Raw genomic sequence first — 12927 nt, 5'->3', positions numbered from 1 at the left:
ACCCATACTTCTCTGTCCAAGAAGACCAGGCTTATATGTTACGGCATGCCAATTTGGCCCAAGCATTTGGATGCTAAGCTTAAAATGAGACCACATCAAAAAGACATCGTTCCACCCAATCAAATAGCAGCTGAACGACTAAGACAACAAAAATGAGTATGTCGGATGTCCTAGTTAGCAGCGAGATCTATATTGACATCTCTAGATATAAGGGGAATAGATGAAGCAAGGTCCTAGGCTAGGATTTCATACAAATGACGATCGTTCTAAAGTCATCTGGACTTTTTTTGGTTGGCAGGGCAAGACACGAGGAAATCTTGTCCCTGTTGGGTTGACCTTTGCCGTATTTCGCTCTTTGCAGAGCAAAGGAGGCCGCTCTGAGAACAGTTTTCCCATCAGAGCGCTCGCATGCAGATTGCAAGGGCTATGCGGCAACAATGAAGGATTGGTTTCAGGTCCAATCCTAAATCACAATCCGTAGGACTCATTCTCCCATCGGCATCTACTTTTCGCCCTCGAAATCCATCCCAAATAGTTTCTCGCATTCATCTCGGACCTAAGTTATCGATCATTATTCTCCGCCGCCATTTCGGTGGTGCCTCCTATACGCTCGTTTACCCTTTCAGAAACCAGGCGAAACCAACCGCCCCCACGCGTTTTCGCCGAATTTCGCGAGAGAACATAAACCACGACAGGCAGTACTCGGAGTAAGCAAATAGGTCGGAAAAGGAAACTAAAATCAAACTAAATACCGTCATCTAGCTGCTTAAACCCGTTTTCGCCGTTTTTTTCTTTCCAGAAAGTCTTCAAGGTCCAACTCCTCTCAGGACCCAGCCTTCAGGCATTATCCTGCGTTCCCCACGAGTAATCCGTAATCTGATGCCGCCCAAAATGCACATACAGGCGTACAAAACTCGGATTTCTCCTGAAACCCTCTACCCGCTTCAAAACCCCACATCAAACGACACCGTAAACCCCTCGCCAAAATGAAATTGTGATTCACACACACGCATCGGTTTTCATGAAAACCTGTCATCCTCACAACGCGCAAAATACCTCCAAAATTCTGTATATAATAAATTCCCCTATGCAATCCCTACCAGTTTGCTCGGAGGTGGCAAGGAATGGGACTGTCGATGCTTTGGGGTGGGTTTCTTGCGTAGGCCTGGCTCCCGGCGATGGAATTGCAAGTTACGGAGATAAAACCGTTATCGCCGTGAGCCGGCCGTATCACGTGCTGTGACGTCATAATCTATTGATAGAATGTGGGAATACGTATATAAAGGCCCATGTTCTATTTGAATGCAGGTCACTTTTTTCTGCCATTTCTGCATCTCGACACCCCTCGCTTCATCAATTCCCAAAGGGCGTCGAATACTGAGTGGAGCCATATCTGCTGATAGGTATTCGCAGCCTTTATTTCACTTTATTTTGAGATGGTGGTAGGGTGGTAGTGATTTCTTGCCTTGCATGTTGGGCCTGTCGCTTCCAAATCAGTCGAGCATGTTTCTTTGCAATGCTTATTGAAGATGATTATTGGTAGCATTAGGCTGACTATTTTTTTGGGCCGTAGATCGTCAGAATATTGGGGTTGGATACCCGGCCGTTATAATCCTATACACATTGGGTATTTTTTACTTGTATTCGTAGAATCCTTTCCCGTTCTTTTTTCCATACCATTGCGCATCAACCATGCGCTCCAATAGGATGCTTGGTCGGTATTTGGAATCGCGCGTGCCCTCGTATAGAGTCTGCTGAATAGCTAGACAGGTATCTAAACCGATACTAAGCAATAATTCGTCAGATAATCACACTTAGAAGCGATAAAAACAGGTCACAAACAAATCGGCTGTATAATTCGAATCAATATACTTTGTTCAATAGTAAATTACACAACATACCAAGCTGTAGTGGGCCCATGGGATGGTTCATTCCTAGTTTTAGTGTGGTATCAATATCCTCGCGCGTCGCCGTACCCTAAGAAACGTTAACAGGTAAGTCGAATCATTCCAATGGTAATCGAACCTTCTCCAAGCACATAATAGCCTACAAATGGATAAGCGTTGTTAATAAATTGCATATACAAATCAAGAGCGAATTCTTACCTCGTTAATGAATGGCATCAAGAGTGCGTTTGAAACAAATCCAGGAACATCTTTTGACACGGTGACCTCTGCAAAGCCAAAGGTTATTTGTGTATCACAGTAAATTAGGTCCTTGGAGGAGAACTCACCCTTTCCACATGCAACGGCAAAAGATCGGGCTCTCTCGAGGGTTTCTTCCGATGTTTGGAGGGCAGAAATCAACTCCACGAGTTTCTATGAGAGGTGTAGGTCTTCGGTTAAATCTCTGCACAATGTTGGGATACGTGTGGAATTACACACACCATAACTGGCACTGGGTTGAAGAAATGTAGTCCTGTTTTCCATCTTCGGTCAGAATATCCAGAACCGTAACCGACAGGGATTCGACAGACCAACAACGCGCGACGCGCTTTTCTTCCCTACTTCGCTCGCAGCACTGAGTCCATTGGGGATGGATGCAGCTGCTATTTTGGTGATGCTGATGGAGCTGGTATTTGTGGCCAGAATCGCGTCGGGCCTCAGCTCAGCTGCGAATGATCCGAATATTGACTGCTTGAGAGGCAGAGACTCTGAGACTGCCTAAGGACCACCAATTATGAATGCGGGGAGGATATGGCTTCCGGACACGGACACACCTCGATGACCATGTCGACGTCTCTCAGCCCCTTGATCCCAGCCTCCGATCCAACAACAGTGATCCTATCTCGAGCCTCTTTGGCCTCTTCGTTTGTCAAACGCCCTTTTGATACATCTTTGGCCAGGAGCTTGTCCACTAGGGAAAGTCCCTTGGTTACTTGTTCACTTGAGCGATCGTGTAGCAGCACTGGCACTTTGGCGCGAAGGGCTGCAACCATCGCGATGCCAGTACCCATCTGGCCTGCTCCGAGGACGCCCAAAGTACGGATTCCGTGAGCAATAGACATTTTAGATAACGACTGCCGTGGATTGCTGAAAAGAGTATTTGAGGTCTACGAGGGGGAATATAATGCTGAACAGTGTAAACTCGTATGGCCTTGGGGCAAGTTACTGACGTCGGGAGGCATATAACCCGGAAGTGCCGGACCATGATGGAGCGCGCGAGCCACGTGAAATAGTTGTGCACCGACTCGCGGCGCAATGACGCGTGCTACTTGCCAGCGCGTCTTGGTCGCGTACTCTGTGCTTACTCTGAGTTCTTCTCCCAATACTACATGAGCGAATTTACGATTTGATCCATACACAAGAAATACAGATACGTGTTTACACTTCACAAAGTAGTCTGACCACTAGAAAAAGGTGCACAATGACCTGGGAACTCTCCCCGGTTGGTCTATCCGCCCTTTGGTGTGAGTGAGGGGCAAAATCTTGACCTTGAATGCATTGACCTATTTCGAAATTGCTGTCCAAGGTTTGAAGGATTTGACGGCTTTACTTAGGGTGGAAGTGGTCAGACCTTTAAGGGGAACCGCGGATCCTCATGTACTCGAATGCATCTTGAGTAGACCAAAATAAAATTATATTCATCAAAGTCTACTTCGCTTCGCTATACTTTAGCAGCCGATCTCCTAAGTTTGGCCAGATAGGCTGCAATCACCAGCTGTTCAATTCTGGTAGCAATATTTGAATAACCATCAACATGAAGACTTGGTCCATACATAGAATTCAAAACATACCTGCCCTTCACTAAAAATGTAACCCCTTGACTAAGAAAAACCGTGATAAGTTTGATTTGAAGACCTTGGTATAGTCCTTTCACCCCGACAATTCCACGGTCTTCCGGTTTTTCTTCCTCGCATTCGTGAATTTTTCTGTGAGCAAGAAAATCTTCACCACGATACGCGTCAACTAGAACATCCTGAATGGAGGCTGAAGACGACATCTGCACGCGTTTCTTGCCGAGTATTAGTGGGTATAAAAGCATGACAGCTATACCAAGTACCACTAAGCGTTTGTTTGATTTGTTACAAGCAACGACTTACCGATTGAGTTGGAGATAGCACCTCCAAAAAAGGCTTCCCAAGGGTGAAGGTTTGCGCTCGGTGGTGTCAATTTGAGAGCGTGAGATGCCGTTTGAATAGATCTGAATCTTGAAGACTTGGCAATTGTGAGTAACCGTCGGTACATTTGGAAAAATGCAAGAGTTATAGATGGGTTTAGAGATAATAATATCGATGTTTGAAACCCTGCACCAACTTGTTAGCCCCATTCCATCTCTATGTAGGAGCCAAAGACATTACCGCGCCAAAACCCTGCAAGACCCTGCTGCTTGTAGATGGATTTTACGACATCAATCATCCCCATTGACTTTGAGCTGGCACTTTCCTCCTCCTCGTCTTCGCGTTCTGTTTGAAGTTTGAGGGTTACAATGTTGAGCGGAGTGGATACAGCTCGAGAAGCAACTCCGGCTATGAAACCCAGAACCAGTTCCTCAAACATTGATGGTTTGTATAGCCCTGAAGATCGTGTTTTAGAAGGTCTTGAAAAAACGAGCCTTTTCGTATAAACCGATCGAAGCGACGAATAGAAAAGAAAATAGAAAAAACTAGAGAAGGCATTCGTCAACGTCTCGACCTCTAAAGAAAAGTTCAGGCAGTACATACTTTGCTAGTAATGTGGCACATGAATCTGCCCACAGGCCATCGTAAAATGCATCCAATCCATAGTCCCTGAATATGCGTCTGAAAGTCAGAGCTGCGCCGTAGATTCCGCCGCGTCGTCTACTCTTTTGAGGTGAATCCAATTGCAATCTTGTTGTTACAAGATCGAGAGGGTATGTTAAAGTATTTGCAGAGACACTTCCTATAGCTCCAGAGAAAGCCTGGACAATAGGGGGTAGGGTGCTTGTCATGATTGGGGAACAGAGAGGTAAGTCAACTCGTTCGACGTTTTCTTCCATCATCCAATGACGTCACGAACAGGATCCGGGCACACCGGAAACCGAGATAGCCGAAGCTTTTTTTTTTTGCAGAGTTGTAGCAATAGACAAATATTCATTCAAATGAAAAATATACCATATAGCAATGTGTTAAGGCTTTCCAAATAATTCTTACTCGGGCTGAGGTACCGCGACCAACTTGTGCAGGCTGTACGCAGACTCTGGCATGCGAAGGACCTCTTTTAACTTCCATCCCGACTTCTGCAAGATCGATGCGTATTGTTCAACAGTGCGCTCAACTCCATGGGCAACAATCGCCATCTATTCCAATATCAAGTGCGTAATTCATGAAAACGAAAGGATAAAGCTGTCCTCTTACCTGAAGGTCAATAAGATAGTGAAAAATTCGTGCATAGCCAAGATTGGGTAATAATGGAGACGGGGGTGGTTTGAACCGACCACCAGGAATGCTCTTCGATATATCCGACTCTGTCGAGCAGGCATACTGAATCAGGCATTCGTTGATGATGAGTTCGGTATCCGGAGCAGCTACTTCTCTGAGATTCTTCAAGATCTTAACACAAGTAGCATCGGGCCAGTCGTGTAGAATAAAGCGCATGAAGAACACACGAGCATTGGTGACTGGGTTAGGAGTAAAGAAATCGTGAGCTAAAAAAGAGTTAAGTCAGAATGGTTAACACATGGGTGGTTCTTAACATGCCCTGGAATGTAACTTGACCAGATGACAGCCCTTCTGGGAATCGGGTTTCATAGAACTGCAGGGCATTAGTCTTCATAAAAAGCAGTGTTATATTGGAATGTACCTTGACCCCGTTTGCCACTACACCTTCTGCATCTTGAATGATTACCTTGAGGTCTGGAAACGTCTTTGCTATCTTCATGGATTCGGACCCAACACCCCCGCCAACATCAACAACTATACTTCCTTTAGGGAGCGATCCCCAACGGTACCCTACGAAGTAAATGAAATTGAGTACGGATACTCAGTGACAATTTTGGAAGCAGTCACCCTTTGTGACTCCATTAACAGGTAGCATCTTGTCGAAACCGTCGAAAGCTATCCCAAACCGTTGAAGTCTGTATTCATTTCCTTTCTGTGCCAGCCATGAAAATATGTGTAGTTCTGTGTTAAAGGCTAAATTGAACGGTGAAGGAGGCGAAGGAGCTTTCTCTGAGCTGGAGTAGGTGAGAGCTTCATAGAGGAATCCAGATGATTTCACAGATTCATCAGTTCTAAAGAGGATTAAAAACAAAAGATTTAAAGATAAAATTGGCACAGCCTTACGAGCGGGATATGTAGGCTGCAATGCCGTTAGTTCCGATTAATTTTTCTCCGGGGCTACACGACATTGATTGAATAGATTGAATTAGCAAATAAAACAGTTGCCCATAGATGTTACAGCGTACTTTTTGACCAGTTCCTCATATGGTTTGCCAGTGTCCAAAGCAGACGAGATACGGTTGGTGGCAAAAACATCCGGAGTGATCTCTGAGAGTTTTATGAAATCAAATGTTATATGGAGGGCTTAAAGCGAATGTTCGTAAAATGATGGATTACCCTTGAACATGTGCTCTGATGCAAGAAGTCGTAATAACCTTCCTAGTTGATAGCCATGAATAGTTGATGTTTAACCAACGGAGAATGGCTACCTAATTTTCCAGCCTCGACTCCATTCTTTTCTGAAATCTTTTTTACATGAAGACCCTTCGTAAAGTGATGTAATTAGCGAAACTAGGAAGCACGATACAAACTTTTACAAACCTGAGGTCCGGCTTCCCGGAGAATTTCAACTACGTTTGAGTCTACTACAACGCGCAACGCCGAAGAGACATGGACCTAGATAGAAATATTACCGACGAGTATGAGCGTTATAAACATCCTTACATGAATGGCGCTCGTCGATAAAGTGACAGGAACTGGCCTCAAGATGGCAATAAGCTGAGCTGCTGCGCTGATAATATAGTTTGCAGCCTCGGCTACTTCTGGGTGCAACTTGATGCTTTCGCTCTCGGTCGTGAAGGGGTCATCAAGAGACGGGAAAATGACACCCTGTTCAATACAGAGTTGATCCACCTTGGCCACTGAGTCAGAAATGAGTTTTGCCAAAGCCAGCATCATTGGTTGAGCCATTGGTCTCGTAGGGTGTAAGCAGCAAGATCCAGATGCCTGATGTTTGCGAAGTTGTCGAATAAGATATACCCCCGGTCCCTTATACCCTTTATATTGTAGATGATCAGATGCCACCGCTTCAGTTCCAATTTATAGCTTATCTTTGAAAGGAGTCAGGATCGAGCTCCTCTCAAGATATCTTGTATTTTCAGAATTGATCAATGACCTTTACGATCTCCGAGGCGCCCTTGCTAAATGTTTTTGAGCAAGACATCAGATTGATGCAGAATTTCTTTGCTAAAAGCGGATAGCACATACAGACCTGACGCTGACCTTTCAACATTGTAGATTCAGTGATAATTCGGCGATAGACGCCAAACATTTGTACCCGCGAAAGATTGCCTATTCTTCGGAGAGCTATAGCATATGCAGCATTGAGCGTTATTTCGTGGCGAGAAAAATAGCAACTTAGAGAGATGAGGACTAACGTATAAAAATACCCATACGGAAAATTTTGCTTGCCCACTTTCACGGGATTTTGACCCACCCGTAAAATACCCATACCCGGGAATGGTGCGCAAATGTTAAACCAGAACAGTTGAATGTCTGGCACCGTCCCAAACCCATCGAGACCAGTCGTTATTTGGCATAAATTCAATGCACGGTGTTGTGACAGTGTGCACAAATCAATCTTCCCGCCATGGTCACCCAGTCGACCCCGCCAATGTTTTGTGAAGGATTGAGGCGAAGGAACGGGATGAGAAATCACTTTTTGATATGCAGGACGCTGCATGCATCAAAATGTATCTCCAGACAACTCAAAGGCATTTGAATGCACATAGGGGCAGCACACGGGTGAGAGTTCTAATAAAAGGCCGAGGACTGGAAAGGTGCAGTCCGTATTTGTCATTTTCCCACAACCAGTGGCAGTACAGTAAGCGTCGAAAACATTGTTTAACTGAAGTGACCTCATTGACTGGTGGCCGAGTGGTCTCGTCCTTATTTACAGATGTAATTCTACTGGAATGACACATAAACTTCCAGGAGTCTCGAAGGAACTATACTGTCAACACTGCTGCGGGAATCGTTCTTGACTTAAAATGGGATCTTATTCAGCACTCGTTTCATCACACGATCAAGGAACCGCTGGCGTTCATTGCTGGCAATACCACTCCATCGCCTTCTCATCTCTTTCATGCCACGCGCTCCTGGTATCATGAGAAAGCTCGTTGAGTGTTAAGGAAATAGCATGGGTCAAAACATCATCTTGTATGTCGGTTTTAATCTTAGACCAAAGGAAATATCAACGTAACCTGCAATCTCTGGAATTTGAAGTACGTATTCAATCCCATTCCTTTCTTATAAGCGCTAAATAGATGCAGATACTCATCTAGCTCACCTATCCTCAAATATCGACGTTCATGATGGACTGTCGTCATTTGTAATAGCGAGCACGTCGTGCAAAATAACTGCCGCTGATTCTTTCGGTTGCTTTGTCTATTTTTATTTTGCAACGCTGTCGAGATTAAAGTGTTGGTGAAACTGGAGAGCATAAAAGAGAAAGCTTTCAAAGTAAACGAAAACTTGGCTCTTTCTGCTTGCCATGAAATTTCTTCTTGTGGTGTTGACTTCTGCCTTGTCCGTCTGCCATGCCATCAGTATTCACTCGAGAACAAATGGCGGCCTCATTGTGAATACCGTACAGGGAACCGTTTCTGGTACATTTGTTACACCTACAGTCCGTCAATTTCTGGGTATACCGTATGCCTCCGCCGGCCGTTGGCAACCACCAACCAGTCCTCCGAAGCGGCGTTCAATCCTCAGCGCCACTAGCTACAGTGATACTTGTCCTCAAAATCTTGCGCCTGCGAACCTGGAGTTCTTAAAACTTGCTGGAGGGCAAGGCATTGATATTCCGGAATCCGAAAGTTGTCTTACTGCGAATATCTGGGCCCCAAGTCTTAATAGGAAGCAGAAAACTGCAGTATTGATATGGATTTACGGGGGTGCATTCCAATTCGGATCTGTAAGTTGTTCTTACCATATTTTTATTCTTTGCTGCTATTTTCATTTTAAAATCATGCAGAGCAATCTTCCAATCTACAATGGTCAAAATTTCGTGCGTGATAATGAAGATATCACTATTGTAACCTTCAATTATCGTCTTAACATCTTTGGACAACCAAACGCTCCCCAACTTGTCAGCAAAACTGGTTCCCAAAATTTTGGTCTTCTCGATATTGAAGCCGCTGTTCAATGGGTGCACGAAAATATTGCTGCATTCGGGGGCGATCCTGACCGTATCTCTTTATTCGGTCAAAGCGCAGGAAGTACAGCGACAGACGCATATGCATTTTCTCATCCTCAAGACAAGATTGTAAAAGGTATACTTATTGCTTTTATTTATTTAGCAATACCTAACCGCAATCGCATTAGGTATTATTCAACAATCGGGAAAGTGAGTAAAATTACCGCCAGACGGTCTCTCGGTCTAACTTGGCCATAGTCTTGGGCTTGTAACAAATGGTCTACTTGCAAACCCCACACTTGATGAAACCACGTGGAATAACTTAGCGTCATCTTTGGGTTGTGGAAAGAGTAAGCTGTCAAAAGTATCTCATTGTTAACTGACCTAAAGTGATATGCAGCTGCCAACAGCGCTCAGCTCTCCTGCATGAAAGAAATACCCTCGCGTACACTAGAAAACGCGGTCATCAAAACTGGCTCAAACTTCAACCTTGTTACCGATAGTACGTCCATGTCTCTTTCCATCCAATGATTGTATTGGACTAACGTTAATGTAAATTGTAGATATTACCATATTTTCTGACATAGCATCGCGCTCTGCCGCTGGAAATTTCTTGAAAGTCCCTGTCCTAGGCGGAAGTACCCTGAATGAGGGAGACATTTTTACGGTTGCTTCTCAACTAATTTCACCGTCGGGAGTTGCTCTACCGTTTGTGACTGAGATTCTTTCCGATATACAAACACAGGTTCGTAATTTTCTGGCACTATAACTTAACGCTTAATTTTTTTTTCAGACAACATTTACCTGTCCGGCAGGAGCCTCTGCTCAAATCCGCCTCAACGCAAAAGTCCCTACCTGGAGATACCAATATCAAGGTCAGACAATCATTACTCTAGGGATTTTGTCGCTGCTCACACTCGCATTTCAAGCTGTATTCCCAAATATTTCCCCAAGGCCGGATTTGCGATCTTACCACGCTTCAGAAATTCCTATTGTCTTTGGAACATTCAACACTACTCCTTCGGTACCCTCCACACCAACAGAAATACTATTGTCCCATTACATGCAATCGGCTTGGGTAGCATTTGCTAGGAATCCCTCCGAAGGACTAGTCAATTTCGGGTGGCCGCTGTACGACCCAACATCGCCCACTCTAGTCCAGATTGGGAATGCTGCCAACGCAACTGGGATGGTTCTAACAACTGGCTCGCTCCTTGATACAACTTGTGGGAACGTACCTGAACTCCTTGAATTTTCAGGTCAACTTTCTGCCAATTTTGCTTGAACAAAAACGATTTCTCTCTTGGTAATCGTAACACAAAGTTTTGAATATATATCACATTCAGAGTATTGGTTTAAACATATGTCCAGGCACCTGACGATGCTTTTCCGTAATTCTGCCAGATTGAATGGCGATGCAAGTCGAATGGCTCCTCTTGACATATCATCTTGGCTAGCGGTGTATCATTTTCATCGTCCAAAAGGAAACGATCATTTTGTATGCACGCCAAATTATCCACAGGCAGCGTTGACATTTACTTTGTGTATCATGTCAACACTATTTATTCAGGTGCATCATTCAGGCGCTCACGGTTCATTTCATTCACGCGTTTTAAGTAATTCATACGGAGCACCATGCAGCGCAGATTTTGACTGGATATATCAGAACTTGAACACCTCACTGGAAATGCAGAAGTGCGGGACTTGGGTCGAGTCGGTAAAATACAAGCTATTTGTCCGAAGTTCAGTTGAATACATTCCTATGCAAGTAAAGCGGAAGATAGATAACTATCAGTGCCACTGGGAGTCATTGAGCAGATGACTTCCAGCTTTTCTCAAGGTAACGATGCTTAAAACTGGCAGAAAAGGGGGCACCCAACCGTCATAAATCACGGGGTAGTAATATATTTCTCTGGCAGAAAAAATGTTGTACTTCACAAGCCACAGCCTACAAGTAGTTGTAACGCTTGAAAACCAATTTCAAGGTTGTATGACGAAACGAATTTGATTTCACTCTATTTCCGGACAATGCTTGGCAAACTCTTTCTCGTACTTGGCTTTACGTTCGAAAATGCGACGTTTCCCCTGTTGGGACAGACTTCAGCAGACTTCAATGAAATCAACGTAAATCTTAAAACGGTTCCTGACCCTCTTTTTAATCCGAACCGATACAAATATCCGCTGAAAGGAAGGATAATGCGCCAGTCTTCTCTCTGCTACAGATTCGTAAGGTTTTACCCCAATCACTTGGAAATTGTGTGTTAACAAAAATGCTACTCTCAGAATAATGGCGTACTTTAAATCAATCCTTCTGGCCCTTGTCATGGCCAGGTCCTTCTCTATGGACACCACTGTCACTGCCCAAGACGTCGACGTAGTCCCATGTCTTGCCGTTTGCCGCAAAACAAAGCCTATTTGTCCCATAGGAGAGGCTCCGAGCGGTGGCCCAGACTGCTGGGGATGCTGCACACCAATTTGTAGGCGTATTTGTGTTATCACTCCATTAAGCTCGTCTGCGATTATTTCCCCACCCACTTGCCTTGCGACCGAAACCCTCGTTACAACGGATACTACCGGCTGCTGGGGATGTTGCAAGCCTCTCTGCGGTGGGAAGTGTTTGAAAGAGAGGCCACAAATATGTCTTTCAGGATATGAAGTTGTAGGAGCAGAAGGATGCTGGAGTTGCTGTCCAATCACGCCTGATCCAACAAGTTAAATACATATCCCCATACCCCAGTTGCGTGTTGATGTAGGTAATAAAGAAGAAATTATATCAAGTTCAGATAAATGTAAAAATTCCACTATCAAAGAAATCGTACGAAGTCCGCATCAAATCGCTCGTATTTTTTGACTCCCTGTTTGACAACATTCATTCGCCAGGGTGTGGAAACTGCTTGACTGTACAGGCCGGAGTCAAATGATTTTCGTGATGCCCACCCATGTACAGCGAGGTAGTCTGGTGGTGGACCGCCCATTTCGTGCAGGGAGAAAGACACTATAATATATCTGTCCGAGTACAACCACCCAGGTACCCGACTGAGGAGAAGAATATGTTCATCGGTGTACCATTTGTTAAAGTCTTCCACTCGATCTGTAAGCGGAGTCATTCCGACAGCTACCAAAAGATGAGGTTGAAATGGATATTTCTGTGCGGCATTAACAATTGCTGGGAGTCGCTGATAAAGACGCCAGGTCCCCTCTACGTCACGAAGTCGGCTGGTCATTTGTCTGGTGTCCGCGTCCGCAAAGGCGTATATAATTATTTGCATACTTTTACTTCTGTATAGGACCGGTATCTTGTTGAAAAGATGCTGATTGTCACCCCAAATGCCTTTAACGAGGTTCGTTATGCCACCTACCCTCGGTCGTGGTTTCGGTATAGTAAATTACTGTTAGGGCATTGAAAACACTCACGACACCAATCCTCCTTTGTGGTATCAGAAATATCGCCTTCCCCGTGATTGTGCAGAAAGGTTAAGATTCCCTCCATGTTTAGAGGCGAAGATGTTCAACGCTTTGAAAGTTAGGTTAGGTTGCGCCAATGCACAACCAGGATACAAGTTGGTGCTGTCGACTAAAGCGTGGGGACGGTGTTCTGCGATAAAGCGAG

The 12927-nt window shown here is 44.7% G+C and overlaps 5 protein-coding genes across 5 annotated transcripts; 1 reads left to right on the top strand and 4 right to left on the bottom strand.

Moving 5' to 3' along the window:
* Window positions 1–1634: 1634 nt before the first annotated feature.
* Window positions 1635–3007, bottom strand: JR316_0002562 (3-hydroxybutyryl-CoA dehydrogenase; the record flags this gene model as incomplete). The annotated part of the gene is made up of 8 exons (XM_047888354.1): window positions 1635–1774; window positions 1902–1977; window positions 2026–2046; window positions 2106–2173; window positions 2234–2318; window positions 2387–2418; window positions 2477–2663; window positions 2720–3007. 8 exons carry the CDS (start codon window positions 3005–3007, stop codon window positions 1635–1637), a joined length of 897 nt encoding a protein of 298 aa, XP_047753277.1.
* A 599-nt stretch (window positions 3008–3606) lies between these two features.
* JR316_0002561 (uncharacterized protein) lies at window positions 3607–4187 on the bottom strand (the record flags this gene model as incomplete). Its single annotated transcript, XM_047888353.1, has 3 exons — window positions 3607–3670; window positions 3737–3989; window positions 4043–4187. The coding sequence occupies 3 exons, from the start codon at window positions 4185–4187 to the stop codon at window positions 3607–3609; spliced, it is 462 nt and encodes a 153-aa protein (XP_047753276.1).
* A 72-nt stretch (window positions 4188–4259) lies between these two features.
* On the bottom strand, window positions 4260–4911 carry JR316_0002560 (Kidney mitochondrial carrier protein 1; the record flags this gene model as incomplete). Its single annotated transcript, XM_047888352.1, has 2 exons — window positions 4260–4539; window positions 4664–4911. The coding sequence occupies 2 exons, from the start codon at window positions 4909–4911 to the stop codon at window positions 4260–4262; spliced, it is 528 nt and encodes a 175-aa protein (XP_047753275.1).
* Window positions 4912–5109: 198 nt separating this feature from the next.
* On the bottom strand, window positions 5110–7090 carry JR316_0002559 (O-methyltransferase; the record flags this gene model as incomplete). Its single annotated transcript, XM_047888351.1, has 9 exons — window positions 5110–5259; window positions 5318–5607; window positions 5678–5729; window positions 5763–5911; window positions 5969–6192; window positions 6367–6448; window positions 6610–6664; window positions 6722–6796; window positions 6845–7090. The coding sequence occupies 9 exons, from the start codon at window positions 7088–7090 to the stop codon at window positions 5110–5112; spliced, it is 1323 nt and encodes a 440-aa protein (XP_047753274.1).
* A 1582-nt stretch (window positions 7091–8672) lies between these two features.
* On the top strand, window positions 8673–10602 carry JR316_0002558 (Para-nitrobenzyl esterase; the record flags this gene model as incomplete). The annotated part of the gene is made up of 8 exons (XM_047888350.1): window positions 8673–9095; window positions 9156–9453; window positions 9506–9527; window positions 9576–9667; window positions 9718–9819; window positions 9881–10062; window positions 10111–10192; window positions 10247–10602. 8 exons carry the CDS (start codon window positions 8673–8675, stop codon window positions 10600–10602), a joined length of 1557 nt encoding a protein of 518 aa, XP_047753273.1.
* Window positions 10603–12927: the final 2325 nt, after the last annotated feature.

The sequence above is a fragment of the Psilocybe cubensis genome, chromosome 2, assembly GCF_017499595.1.
Source record: "Psilocybe cubensis strain MGC-MH-2018 chromosome 2, whole genome shotgun sequence".
Classification (NCBI taxonomy): domain Eukaryota; kingdom Fungi; phylum Basidiomycota; class Agaricomycetes; order Agaricales; family Agrocybaceae; genus Psilocybe; species Psilocybe cubensis.
This window is presented reverse-complemented; position numbering and strand designations above follow the sequence as displayed.